General features: G+C 40.7%; 1 protein-coding gene across 2 annotated transcripts; it reads right to left on the reverse strand.

Moving 5' to 3' along the window:
• Window positions 1-1374: 1374 nt before the first annotated feature.
• On the reverse strand, window positions 1375-14173 carry zdhhc20b (zDHHC palmitoyltransferase 20b). 2 transcript variants are annotated; one of them, XM_075452864.1, is made up of 14 exons: window positions 14027-14173; window positions 12686-12712; window positions 12239-12333; window positions 12032-12152; window positions 11871-11940; window positions 11655-11687; window positions 11233-11353; window positions 10637-10672; window positions 10278-10410; window positions 6693-6819; window positions 6405-6494; window positions 6215-6333; window positions 4841-4888; window positions 1375-4745 (listed from the first exon to the last, which is right to left on the reverse strand). In XM_075452864.1, exons 1-13 carry the CDS (start codon window positions 14142-14144, stop codon window positions 4845-4847), a joined length of 1134 nt encoding a protein of 377 aa, XP_075308979.1. In that variant the 5' UTR covers window positions 14145-14173; the 3' UTR covers window positions 1375-4745; window positions 4841-4844. The 2 variants fall into 2 exon arrangements, with proteins under 2 accessions (XP_075308979.1, XP_075308980.1); XM_075452865.1 differs by lacking the exon at window positions 10637-10672 and having other exon boundaries at window positions 14027-14172.
• Window positions 14174-14179: the final 6 nt, after the last annotated feature.

A 14179-nucleotide genomic window follows, 5' to 3' on the forward strand; every position in this document is an offset into this window, starting at 1 on the left:
TGTTCTACCCCACAGGTTGCAAGACCTGGTGTATGCTAACATACCATTAAAGAGAGACAAATTACGGCCAGGCCCTGTTATTTCATTTTTACTTGTGTCTTACCGTACTGTAATGAAGTATGTTGGCACAGATTGTAAATGGCATAATCACACACCGATTTTCAATAATTTCTCACTTCTTACTGGTAATATGCCCTTTTCATTTCCGCATTGGAAGAATAAAGGAGTGAATATACTAAAGGATCTATATGGTGTCCATGGTTTACGAGCTTTTAACGATCTACAAGCCGAATTTGATCTTCCTGGTTCATCCTTTTTCTTCTATATGCAGTTAAGATTAGCTATGAGCACATATGGTGTTCCGTGGGGAGCATCTCTTCCCACACATCCTCTACATAAATTGCTTGCTACAGTAGGTCCTACACGGGGGATGGTTTCCAAACTCTACAAATTCATTTCCGGACCCTATAAATCCTTACCAGTAGAGGGCATTTGGAGTTGAGATTTAAATGAGGTAAATGATAAAGAGATTTGCTGGGACACAGTGTGGAAAAACCTTAGTGGCGTTTCCAAAAACCCCAACCACCAGTTAATACACTATAAATATATTCATAGGATGCATCACCCCCAGAAGGCGTTATTCCATGAAGATTATCACATCTCCGAATTGTGATCTTTGCTCACTGAATGCCCAGGGGTCATTCTGGTGTGGTCGGATTTTGGAGGGAAATATCTCTAACTTTAAGTGATATTCTTAAGATCAGGATCCCTGCTTCCCCAGCATTACTTTTGCTCAATGATGAGTCTTCTTTAAATTTGTCCCTACAACATAGTCGTATTCTATGGGCAGGCCTCACAGCAGCCAAGAAAATGCTGGCCCTTAGATGGCAATCGCCACATTCCTTGGCTTGGCAGCATTGGGCCAATTCATTTCTTGAAATTGTCCTGATGGAGTGGTCTGTTGCCCGTATGCATGGAGCCAGCCATAAGACTTTGCAGGGCTAGGAAGCAGCATACAAGTTAGTTAAAGAAAGGGTGCAGCACCACTGACCTTGATTTCTTATTTATTTATTTTTGTTTTGTTTTTTCTCTTGTTGGTTTTATTTTGTGGGAGAGATCCTGGGTGGTATGGAGGGTTGTTATATTGTTATTCCTCTGTTGGTGATTTCTTGTTAAGGAATAAAATAATGTATTTGAAATATATATATTTGTACATTTCTCAATAAAAAAGTTGATCACCAAAAAAGAATTTATCATTTGAGAAAAAATTATAAATTTAGCCGTAGCAAATTAGAGTAAATTTGTAAAGTTGGTTCAAAGTATGATTTTTTTTTTTTTTTTTTTGTGTGTGGAAAATGTGGGCTCTTCCCTTGAGTTAATGTATTTTTTTTTTTTTTAAATAATAATTGAATGATTCAACAATCAGTGTTGGACAGCTTAGCAAGAAAACATTCATCTCAAATGTTCAGATACAAAGACGGGACTGAAGAGGACTGGGGGAAAAAAAAAAACAACCCAAAAACCAAAAAAACCAAAAAAAAAAACAGCCAGTGTTCAAAGAAAAACCTGGAAAGACCTTCAGAAAGCCTGTTGAACCATTGCTCAAGACCGCTCTGGAAGATTACAAGAGGGATTATCCTTGGGAGGATAATATAAAGAAATGAGGGCTTTGGCTCAAGACTTGCTGAATATCTCAAATAAATATGATAAAAAATTGAAGCTGGAGGTTTAGAAAAACAAAAAAAACAAGAAGACATTTATTATTTTCACGTTAATTGTACAGAGGCGTGTACTTCTTCCACAAAATAGGGACAGTAAAATTAATCAGACAAGAAAAATATGTTGTCTTTCTCTTACATTATCAACATATATACACACACATTGTAAAATAGGACAAAAAGAGAGCAAAATGTAGCGCTAAGCAAAGTTATGATAGGCTACAACCTGCACCGTCGAGTCAGACACGGCCTACATTTCAGTCGAAAAGAACCCCACAAAACTGAAATGAGATTTTCAGATTCTTCCGGTTTCAAAAGAGGTTTTATGGCTTCATTTATTCAGTTTTATACAGACCAGAGTAAAGCTAATTGAAAAACATGACACACACTTTGCAATAGTTTGAAATATATATATATATATATATATATATATATATATGTGTGTGTATATATATATAAAAAACACATCACAATCCCCGATATAATGACTGCACACATTTTAACATCAGTTAGCCATCATGCCTTTTTGAGCCAGTCTGACAATTATGCATGTTGACAGACGAGTAAAAATCTCATGGCTGCACAGAAGCATTCCTCCCAAGGACGACAATTATACAAAAGAAAACACTCACTGAAGCGTTACAAAATACACGCACGCTTAGCCTCGAGGCCGATCGGCCCGGAGAGAGAATATAGGCAACTGTTAAACAAGACGAAAAAGGTCAGATGTATCAGAATCGGCGTTAGTGAGCCACGAGTGGAACATGCCACGTTCCTTACATATGCGACAAAAAATAAATAAATAAAATTAAAATAATGTTTAGAAATCCTTCACTTCCACAAAGTCTCTGTGAGAGGTTATACGAAAACGTCTGCACATGATGAGAACATAACCTTGGCTTGGATAATAATCTCCAAAAGTAATTTAATCTACTTTTAGGTCCAACCACAGTGCGATAACGCTGTAACAAATAAGCCCCAGTCGCAGGTTCTTAAAGTGTGATTATAAATACACTTGGAAATATATAAAGTCCAAAGAGCAGGCTGTTTTGAACAAGCCCAATTTTTCCCGATCAAATACCTCCGCTGTCCCGTTTGTGGTGTATTCAGCACAGATGGGACATGATATCCGAGCAACACTTTTAACAATACAAGCCCACTCTGTACAATAGAAAACGCTGTAAACATGGACCTCTGAGTCCGTTTATCTCAGGAGCTTGTGTCCAGCAACAGGGAACGCGATCAGAGAAAAGAGAAGCAGCACACATCAGGAATTCAATGCGTTGCTCTTCACTGTTAATCTGAAAGCTGTACTAAAGTAACATGCTGTGGAAAAGGACGGGACTCCTTTCTGAAGAAATGGTTACTTAAAAAAGAAAAAAAACAAAAACTTTCTTTACAGCTTTTGCCTAAACACAGTCACAAGATAATCAATCTTTAAAGTTTTACAGAATCTAAGGCCTTCGACCTTTCACAACACTGAGCTTATTCCAAAATCACACAGCGACAACGAGAGCAGAAGCCGTAGTTGATGCCTCGGTTTCACTTTCAAAGTAAACTCAAATGTGAGGTAAAAGGAAAGCAATGCAGAACAAATGCATCCGAAGAAAATATGTCAATCCAGGGGAAAGCTGCACCTGTAAAATTAGAACTGAATTGAGCCCGGCCGTCCTGTGATGAACTCTCCGGCTGAATGTGAGCAGAGTTTTTGTCGCCACCTGCTGGTCTGCACTTGCATTGCAACGACATCATGCCCCGCAGTAGGTAGGAGAGACAGATACATGATGTATAAAAATATTGCCTCACATGTGCAGCTGATAACAAGTTTGGTTATGATGACACTGGCCAGTGAGGTTAAGATAAAGCTAAGATGCTGTAAACACTTTAGGTTCAGATGTCAGACCTCCTGACATTCCAGCCCTTATTTTGGCAATGAGTGTTGGCGTCTTGGTCGAGTTTGAAAAAATCTGAGTTGTAGAAAAACAGGCTGTAGACTTCACAGGTCAGACTCTTACAGAACAGGTAGCGATGGGATGTCGAGCGTAAACTGAACAGCATGTTTTAACACCAAGTCGGCTTCAAAGACACAAAGCTCAAATGTTTTCTTTAGAGCCTTTTAGTTGTTAGAAAAAGAAAAATGAATGACTGCCACTTCAACTGTTACATACATTCTATCCCTTACACACAAACACAAAGAATAAACCATTAAGTTTTATGATCAAACATCTGTCAAACCACGGATGCGTTTTGGACACAATTTCTTATAAAAAAAAAAAAGAAAAGAAAAGCAGCACGTTTCTTTTTTGATGGACACTAAAAATCAACAAAGTGCAAATGCGCCATCTTGTGCTCTGATATCCAACTTGCCACCCAAAACCTCGTCTTCGCTGCTGTGCACAGTCCACTGAGCCATGCAGTAGAGTTCTTGGGAAGACAGTCCAGGTTTTTGGTGGAAATCCATGAACCGTAGGTGCGTTCCAACGTTATCGGTTAAAAAAAATAAGACACAAAAACAGGTCACACGGTGGACTGATCCATCTCCACTGCATTAAAGAAACCAAAACACTGCACTGCTCCGTCTCGCCCGCCCCGCCCCTCACACCCTTTTCACTGCAGCATTGTGTCTGTACGATACGTCTCGGTGCGCCCAAGAGGCTTTGGCACAAAATGTTGTCTCATTAAAACACAGAGAGGCTCCAAGTCCCTCTGGGTCTGTCGAGATTTTCTTCATCAATTAATCTTCCACTTGTGAGAAGAAAACACAGCACAAGGAAATATAGAAAGCTGAATGTGAGAATGTGTGTGTGTGAGAGACTGGGAACAAGCGCTTGTCATATTTCTTCTGGAAGTGGCTGTGAGATGTGCTTATGAGACTACATGCAAAAAACTGCTATAAAAGCATCACTGTGCTGTGACGGTCAGTAGAGTGCATTTCCATAGTTACGGGTCTGTGTGGATGAGCTCGCTCTTGGGGGCTAAACTGTTGGGTTGGTTAAGGCATCGTATTAGATGACTGATGAGTTTCTCCTGTGGCAGAGAGGAAACGACAAAATAAAAATTGGGATTCAAAACGTTCACACATGCTCAATGCTCAACAGACAAAAGTGGCTGACTTTGGTTACCTGGTTAAGACTCACTCTCCATAGAGATTATAACAGCTTCACTCTCAACTGTGGAGCCAAACAGAACACGTGATAAATGTTACGTTGGATGTGTAAAACGCACATTAAGGGAGAATGCAATGATCTGAAAGCGTCGTAAACCAATATTTAGTTAATATCAAATGATTAAAGAGCACTTTTTATTTGATTAAAAAAATAATAGTTAATAGTGAAACAGGTCTCAAAAACATTTGGGCAGGAGTAAGAAAAAAAGCTGGAAGAACTTGTTGCAACTGACTCGGCCAACTAGCGACGTGTCTGCATCGCTGAGGTACTCTGTTTGTTTTACAGAGTCAAAGAATTAAAGACGGGCGGAAATTCTACAAATTGTGGAGCGATGCTCTTCAATATAAAATTGGGAAGACTTTGAAATTTCTATCATTTACTGTACATCATATCATCAAAAGATTTAGAAAATCTGGAGACTTCTCTTTGAGCAAGGGACATGACTGACAAACAGTATTAGATTTCAGATACCTTCCCTTCGAGCCCTCGAGTGACTCAGCATTTAAAACAGGCATGACCCTGTCGTGGAGATCACTGCACGGGCTCAGGAACACTTCCAGAAATCATTTTCTGCTCACACAATTCACTGTGTAATCTACAAATGCAGGTTAAAGGCAAGGAAGAAACCAGTCCTCTATGGGCCAAAACTTAAAATTCTTCCTCCAGTCTTAAGAGGAGAGAGACCTTCCAGCTTGTTGTCAACGCTCAGTTCAAAAGCCCTGCATCTCTGACGGTATGGGGGTGTATTAGCGCCAGTGGAATTGACAACATGCACATCTAGGAAGGCACAATCGATGCTGAAAGGTACACACAGGTTTTGGAACATCATGTGCCCCCATTCGAATAAGACTTTTTCAGGAAATGTCGCGCATTTTTCAGCAAGACAAAGCTAAACCTCTTCCTGCATCTATTCCAACAGCATGACCTGAGAGTTTGGGTGCTGGACTGACCCGTCTGCAGTCCAGACCTTTCATCATCCGAAAACATTCGGAGCGTCATGAAATATAAAAGACAACAAAGAAGACCCAGGACTGTTGAGCAGCTACAATCCTACATCAGACAATTCCTCTCCCAAAAGTCCAACAAAAGATGTTTACAAAATGTTGTTAAACGAAGAGCGGATGCTTCAAAGTGGTAAACATCGTCCTGTGCCAACGTTTTTGATAAGTGTTGCGGTAATCAAATTCAATATTAGCTAATATTTTTCATGAAACTGTATGAAACTGTATGAAATGTCTAATTCTTCATTCTTCACAAAAATCTACAATTGTATACATTGTCCAGTCTTTTTCAAACTGGGGCTGCAGTTTTATCCCTGCTGAAGCTCACCTGGTTTGAGGGCATCATCAGCCAGCTGGTCTGTAATGTTGTTGGCGTGCTGCTCGTTGCTAAGAAGGCGATTCTGAGACTCACTGAGTGGGCTCACAGGGACAGCTACGTCAGCCACGCTGCAAAATTAAGCATCTTTAGCACAGTTTCAACACTATAGGGGCTTAATACTATGTATTTTCTATGTCACCTTCTATTGGGCTCTGGATGCAGTGTCACAGTGGCCTGCTCCACATCAGTGTTGACCAGCCGGGTGGGGAACGTCAGACCATCGCCCTGACTGGAGGGGAGCAAGAAGGAAACTAAAGATTAGGGGCGGCAAACACGCTGTGGATGGGTTTTGATTTCCGAAGGCGCTGCAACAACCTGAAATGTCAATATTCACTACGCTGGAATAACATCGGAGTCACCTTTTTTCTTCTTTTTTCTTTAAGTGTAAAACCAAATTAATTGGTTAAACTACACATTTGTCTTTTACCTGGTGAAGATGGGCAGCAGCCAGTATTTCTTCTGGTCTCCAAAGACCTGAGCGATATTCTTCCGGAAACCCAGAGAGAAGCCATTCTTATCAGAGCCTGTTCTAAACACCGGTGCTCTGAATGCCTCTGTGGGGAGGGAGCAGCATGCAGAGAAGGTCATGAAACAATAAAACAGGGGAACAACAAACAGACTCCACCTGTTGAAAACAGAGCGGGTCGGACAACAGAATGGAGAACGTCGAGCCTATGCTTCAGCTGCGACACAGACATTAGTACGGACAGAAAAGGTTGAGTTCATATTTAGAAACACTAAAAATAAATATGGTAAATGTCACATTCTACCTTAACATAAAGAAAAAAAAAGGCAAAAAGATAGCAGTCTATTATATTTGAGAAGCACAGTGAATTCAGTCTTTTCTTTCTCTAGTTTTTGTGTTAACTAAGGCAAGTTTATTTGTATAAACAAGTTTATTTGTATAGCACAATTCAACAATGCTGTTCAAAGTGCTTTACAGATACATTAAAACAGTAGAAATAAAAAGCACGATTTAAATTTTAAACAAAAGAGAAAGAAATAACCTATAGATAAAATCAGTAGTTAAAATGTGATTAAGTTTTGAAACTCAAGCTTCAGATTTGGAGCTTTATTCAAATGCAGCTGAAAATAGGTGTCTCTTCAACCTGGACTTAAATACACTGAGTGTTTCAGCTGATCTGAGACTTTCTGGGAGTTTGTTCCAGACATGTGGAGCATAGAAGCTGAATGCAGCTTCTCCATGTCTGGTTCTGACTCTGGGAACTGATAAAAGACCGGATCCAGATGACCTGAGGGGTCCGGAAGGTTCAAACTGGGTCAGGAGGTCACTGATGTATTCTGGTCCTAGACCATTCAGAGCTTTACAGACCAACATCAGAACTTTAAAGTCTATCCTCTGATGGACAGGCAGCCAGTGTAAAGACCTCAGAGCTGGACTGATGTGCTCCACTTTTTTGGTCTTAGTGAGGACTCGAGCAGCAGAGTTCTGAATAAGCTGCAGTTGTCGAACTGACTTTTTAGGTAGACCTGTTAAGATGCTGTTACAGTAATCAAGCCTACTGAAGAGGAATGCATTGACTAGTTTTTCCAGGTCCTGCTGAGACATCAGATCTTTTAACCTTGATATATTCTTAAGGTGATAGTAGGCTGACTTTGTTATTGCCTTAATGTGTTTTTCCAAGTTTAGGTCTGAGTCCATCACTACACCCAGATTTCTGGCCTGGTTGGTAGTTTCTAGGTGTATAGGTAGAAGTTCTGTGGTGACCTGTAAACGTTTCTCTTTGGCTCCAAAGACGATTACCTCAGTTTTGTTTTTGTTTAGCTGGAGAAAGTTGTGGCACATCCAGTCATTAATCCCCTCAATGCATTTACCAAGAGTCTGTACAGGGCTTCGGTCTCCTGGTGACATTGTAATGTATATCTGCGTGTCATCTGCATAGCTATGGTAGTTTATTTTTTTTATAATCTGTGCCAGTGGGAGCATGTAGATGTTAAACAGAAGAGGTCCCAGGTCGGAAGCTTGGGGAACTCCACATGTGATTCTTGTCCGCTCAGATGTAAAGTTGCCTATTGACACAAAGTACTTCCTGTTCTCTAAGTATGTTTTGAACCAGTTTAGTACAGTTACGGAAAGACCCGCCCAGTTCTCCAGCCGTTTGAGTAATATATCGTGGTCAACTGTATCAAATGCAGCACTGAGATCTAGTAAAACTAAGACTGACATTTTTCCACCGTCTGTATTCAGACATATGTCATTAAACACTTTGGTCAGAGCAGTCTCAGTGCTGTGGTACTGTCTAAAACCTCACTGGAAGGTGTCATAGCAGTTATTTTATTTTAAAAAGTAATTAAGCTGTTGAAAAAACGCTTGAAAAAAAAATAGGAGATTTGAGATGGGCCTGTAGTTGTTCATTTGTGTCTTGTCAAGATTGTCCTTTTTCAGCAGAGGTTTGATTACAGCTGTTTCAGTGGCTCTGGAAACACACCCGACATTAAAGACAAGTTCACGATCAGTAACAGATCTGACTCCAATCTTTGAGACCCTTTTGAAAAAAGCTGTTGACAGGATGTCTAAACAGCAAGAGGAGAACTTCAGCTGACGTAAGATGTCCTCCAGGTCTTTGCTGTTAATGGGTTGGAACTGTGTCATGGTGTTTAAACGGGTTTTCGGTGGGAGACGGTACATATGCTGAACCTGCTGCTGATGTACCAACTGCTTGTCTAATATTTTGGATTTTGTCTGTGAAGAATTTGGCAAAGTCATTGCAGGCCATGGTGGAATGAAGTTCAGTTGCCACTAACACAGGAGGGTTTGTTAGCCTGTCAACTGTAGAAAATAAGGCCCAAGCATTATGACTATTTTTGGTGATGTCAGAGAAGTAGGACTTTCTTGCATTCCTCAGTTGTAAATTATGAGTGAAGTTTCTCTTTATAGATGTTATAATGAACCTGGAGATTTGTTTTTCTCCATCTGCGCTCAGCTTTCCGACACTCTCTTTTCCCATTTTTCACCAGTGTGGAATTTCGCCATGGAGACTTCTTCCTTCCAGAGATAACCTTCACCTCAATGGGAGCAATAGCATCCATAACATTTAACATTTTAGCATTGAAGCTACTGACGAGCTCATTGACTGAACCCCCGGACAGGGCAGGTGTTAAAGAGAAGACCTGGTTAAAGATCTCAACTAAGATGAAAAGGCTGAAAAATGCCATTCTCTGAAGTGGCTAAAAAGCTAAAGAGGCATTGTATCCATATCTCAGTCTCATGAACTGAGGAGCACTAGTTTTTCACTGGACAGTCACGAAAAAGAAAAAAAACCTGCTCTTTACTCTGTGGTCATAACAGAGTTATGTCATAACACGTTTTAAAGTGAATCTGATTCATGCGATTCACAATGTTTTCATATTTCAAATTACATTACTCGTGTGCAGCATTTCTTTTTTACAGTAACAATATAGTTAATACAACTACTTGGAATAAATCAAAAATATAAAATAATTTCAAAGTTATTTGAAACTTTTGCTCATGTGTTCATCCATTCTTCTGAAGTTAGAGTCCTTTAATGCTGAGGTCTGAAGCCAATTTTCCACTAATTTAGGAACACAAAATGGCTTCATATGGCTAAAATCCACTGGACTGCAGTTTAAGTTGATACAAGATGATTTTTTTTTTTACCTGTCCATGACGTCAGTCTAACATTTGATCATGTGATTAACAGATGAATGTATGAAACAGTGGTGACAAAGATGAGCTACAGCGTAATCACCAGCACGTACATAAGCATGTACCATGAGTCTGATACTTAGCACTAAAACCTGGATACATACACTTCAGTCACATTTCAAGAAGTGTCATTTACTTGTCAACTTTTTTTCCAGCTCGACTTGCTTTAATTTTAACTTAATGTCTAAAGACAACAGATGTATAGAAATCTATTAGTCTTCTTTGAAGTGCCAACTGACATTTTCAAACATAAAGAACATTTCTTTCTCATCCGCAACAGGCAAAACTAGTTAAAAACTTATTGAATATGTCAGCGTTTCTTACCTATAGTGGACCTGTTCTTCCCCACAAGCCAGAGGTGGTAGCTGAAGAGGGACAGAATACTGATGCAGAACATGGCCGCCACAAAAAAAAGAAACAAGACATGGAATTTGGCGTGAGTGTCTGGCAGCTCATTCTGGGGAAGACACGGCAGAAGAGCAAAGCGGGACAGGAATCAGTAACAAATTCACTTTGAGGATATTTATGGAACAGAAGGAAAAAAAAGAGAGGGAAAACAAAAAGACAGAGCGATAGGAGAAATGAGCAGAGTCTTGTGTGAGCCATGTCACTGCATGCACACCACGATGGCATAGATGGAGAGGCGCTTCAACATTAAAGGCTTCGGAGGATAGCTGGGTTACCTTTGGGCAGTTTTCTGCCGATTTCCTCCGGCAAAGCTTTAGTACAAACAGAAACAAGACTGGTTAGCAACACCAGGAAAAAACAGGTGGGAGGGCAAGGGAGGAGAGAACTAAGAAGAAAATTCAGGTTACGGCCAAGTTTGGTGAAACAGCAGAAAAAAAAAAAAAGAGTGGGGGACGGTGCAAGATGTGCCAAGAATTGAGAGAACAAAGGGATGAAAGAAGAAGAGAGAGAGGAAATCAAAGTGGTCCTGTTAAAAGAGAGAAAACAGAGGAAGGAGAGGAGGTGTTTGCCACTGCATAAGAGGTTCTGATTGATGGAACTGATAGTGGAGAGAGAGACAGAAAAGAGAGATCAGAGAACAATGATCCAGTGTGCGACAACTTGGGATAACAGAGGGGGGAATCAGAGAGGGGTCAGGGGGTGAAGGCTGAGAGAGGACGGAGAAAACAGAGGAGCAGCACAGGAGGGGAGAGGTCAGCACCATGCACAGCTAACTCAAGAGATGCTCATCCTGTCTTTGCCATGCAACCAAATCTGCATCTGCAGACATATATTCACGACAGACACGTACGTGTCTGCACGGTTTACTCACTGTCCAGAACTTTATGAAATACTGCAGAACTGTTGCTGCAATGAACAAACAGTACACCAGCGAGTAGGCCAGGAAAAGGATGAAAAACTTGTAGTTGGGGAAGCCTACACAGTTGTTCACCCTGCAGACACACAAAAGACACATTTGATATCACTTTCTAAGTGGGAATCTTATCAAACTCAACAGTTACAAAAAGTGGAGGCTTTGTGCTTCTGGTAAGGAAACACCAAACATTTTTTTTTTTTTTTTTTTTTTTTTTTTAAAAATCAGGTGCTTAGTAATTTAAAAGGGAGGTCTCTGGTGCTGCTGAGGTTCATTAAACAAAACCTGCACAAGCTATTTAAGGTCTGAGAATGAGATTAATGCACATAATTAGGCATCTGAACAGTTTTTGGCAGAAGCAGGAAGCTGGTCTTACATACCAGGGACAATGGTGGTCCATCTTCAGCACACACCTGTCACATACAGGGAAAAAAAAAAAAGAAAAAAAAAAGGAAAAAACAGAAGAAGCAGGAGAGATTAAAAAGCAAAGACCCACTTTGTTGTAAAAGCTCTGAACCAAGATAAAGTACAAATATATACTGGCTAAAACATGAAATATTCTCACAGCTGTTAGTTAGTAAATATGACTCTCTTACATGTCACAGGCAGAGCAGTGATGACACCGGTCCGGCTTGATGACTTGACAGCGGTCACAGTATCGGATTGCTGCAGCATGGAAACACAATCTTTTGTCATAACTGGATAGCTCTAACACAGGCAAATTCAATCTCATTAACATCTGATGTTACAGACGTACCTCCAGCACCAGTGCGGGTATACAGGGGCAGGCTGGCGGCAGCTCTCCACAGGATCTCCTGCTGGGACTCGGGCCTCTCCTCCTTCTCGTAACGCTCCTTCTCATCCTTTGGCAGGCAAAACTGGAGCGGGAAAGAGTGACATCGCAACAGGGGATTACAGACATGCAGACAGAGGCGGATCGTTTCATAGAGTTGAGTCATTATACCTCTTTGGAGGGGTTGGCAGGCTTGGTGAAGATGGTCTTCCAGTAAGACCACACAAACATGATGAAGGAGAGGTGGAAGAAGATCAGGTAGACAACTGGAGGGGGAAAACAACGTAAGCAGTCCAGTTTGTGCATTAACACTGAACACTGCTACTGTTGCTAAAATGAGAAGCTAGAGGAAGAAACTGTACATCTACATAATTAATGAAAGAGGAAAGCAAATAGCCAATACTGATTGAGGGGGGTTGCTGGGCTTCAAGCAGGAAAGCCTCAGCACTTTGAGAAGAGGCACAGTTTCTGTGCCAGCCCTTTTTAGAAAACTCTACAGAGCACATTTCAACAGACCTAAGGGAGATTAACCCAATAACAGGCCACAGGGCTCAGTTAAGCAAACTTTCAGTCAGAATGGATTAAATAAATGCTGCTTTGATCTCTTGGAACACTTACTCTTCTCTCCGATGCTGGGAATGGTGACTACAAGAGACAAAGAGAAAATGTAAACGTTAGCCCATCAGCTACACTGTGAACAATTAATGCATTTACAGAAATGGCTGCAGGTTTGACAGTCAGCTAAACAGGGCAGGTGAGGATTATAGAAGTAATCCATATTGCATTTGCTGCAAAGCATGCTGGACAAAATAAAAGACCACAGCATAGTCAAAGTGATCAGCTGGCATGTTTTATAAGGTTTTCTTTTTAAGTAAAAGGTTGTATTTTTCAACTTCCCTCTAATGGCTCAGACGTTCTGGAGCTTTTCATCGCATCACAGTCACACTCAGCAGACAGAGCTTGTGATTCAATTGCTTTGTCCACGGTTTCATGTTCACATTTTGATTTTATGTAAACCAAACTTCCTCGGGGGAAACCCCCCTCGCCCCCCAAAAACTATAAAACTATACTCAAATCTCAATTTGCTGTGGAAATCTGAACTTTCTCGGAAAAGTTTGTTTTTCAAATGAGAACGACAAAAACAAGAGGCTTCTAATGAAAGACATGTAAAACTCAGTTTGACAGCTCATGCTATATATTCTGTGGGCTGGGGATTACATGGGGAAAGCACTATTATTGAGCCTAAACACAGACTGAGGCTTCCTGAAAATATTCGTATAGTCATTTAAACTGCACTTTTGTTTAATTTACACGTTGCAAGAAAAAAACCCCAAAACATTAGACACAGACATCAAATTCTGTAGGGGTACATTTGTGATGCTACAACAGAGAAAAATTTGAAACCACTAAAAATAAACGAGCTGTACATAATTCATAAGTCAAGCCCATCAAATCGTCTCTTTCCCTCCATTTACCGACAAAGTTACAGCACTATCCCTCATTTGAAAAGGGGGGAAAAAATACATCTGAGCCTAAACAACCCGCTACTAAACCAATGTGCCAAGCTAATTACTGGTCCCAGCAGTCTATTTAGGATGAAAGTACTGATGTGGTCAGCCGGCCAAATACCGTTTAGCTAGCATTTCCATTCTCCACTCAGACTCTATTCAGCTCGACACAAAAACCACAAAGCCAAGAGGCTCAGCTCTGTGAACAACAAAATTAAAGTTTTTCTGTCGCCAAAACATATCCCCCCCGAAAATAAGGCGAGCCCACAGCTAATAATGAGATAATTCGCTGTATCTTTACTTGAACAGGCTTAACGACACCTTTGTTGAGCTGCACTGCATTCACTTCCTGATGGCAGCAGCTGTATGCTTGTGTGAACGGCACAATGGAAACAACACCGTTTGTAGACTGCAAAAAAATGCAACAGAAGGTAGCAGGACATCGACTTACTTATACAAAGCTCCACCACATAAGCGTAATAGGACCAGCAGACGACAAGGGCGATAAATATCACAGGTATCCATGCTAAACCCCGTTGACAGCATCTCAGTACGTGTGTAGGCGCCATCTTTTTTCCCTCTGCTGGGGAAAAAGGGAGTGTCG

This window comes from Odontesthes bonariensis, chromosome 20, assembly GCF_027942865.1.
Source record: "Odontesthes bonariensis isolate fOdoBon6 chromosome 20, fOdoBon6.hap1, whole genome shotgun sequence".
NCBI classification, from domain to species: domain Eukaryota; kingdom Metazoa; phylum Chordata; class Actinopteri; order Atheriniformes; family Atherinopsidae; genus Odontesthes; species Odontesthes bonariensis.

What these genes read in the sequence shown, in the direction of transcription:
- zdhhc20b (XM_075452864.1), bottom strand. Translation starts at nt 14,144, where the DNA reads ATGGCGCCTACACACGTACTGAGATGCTGTCAACGGGGTTTAGCATGG. An exon ending in GAAGAACAGGTCCACTATAG is followed by an intron (nt 6,820 to 10,277) that starts GTAAGAAACGCT and finishes CCCTCCCCACAG; the next exon opens with AGGCATTCAGAGCACCGGTG. An exon ending in TGATGATGCCCTCAAACCAG is followed by an intron (nt 4,889 to 6,214) that starts GTGAGCTTCAGC and finishes TTGGCTCCACAG; the next exon opens with TTGAGAGTGAAGCTGTTATA.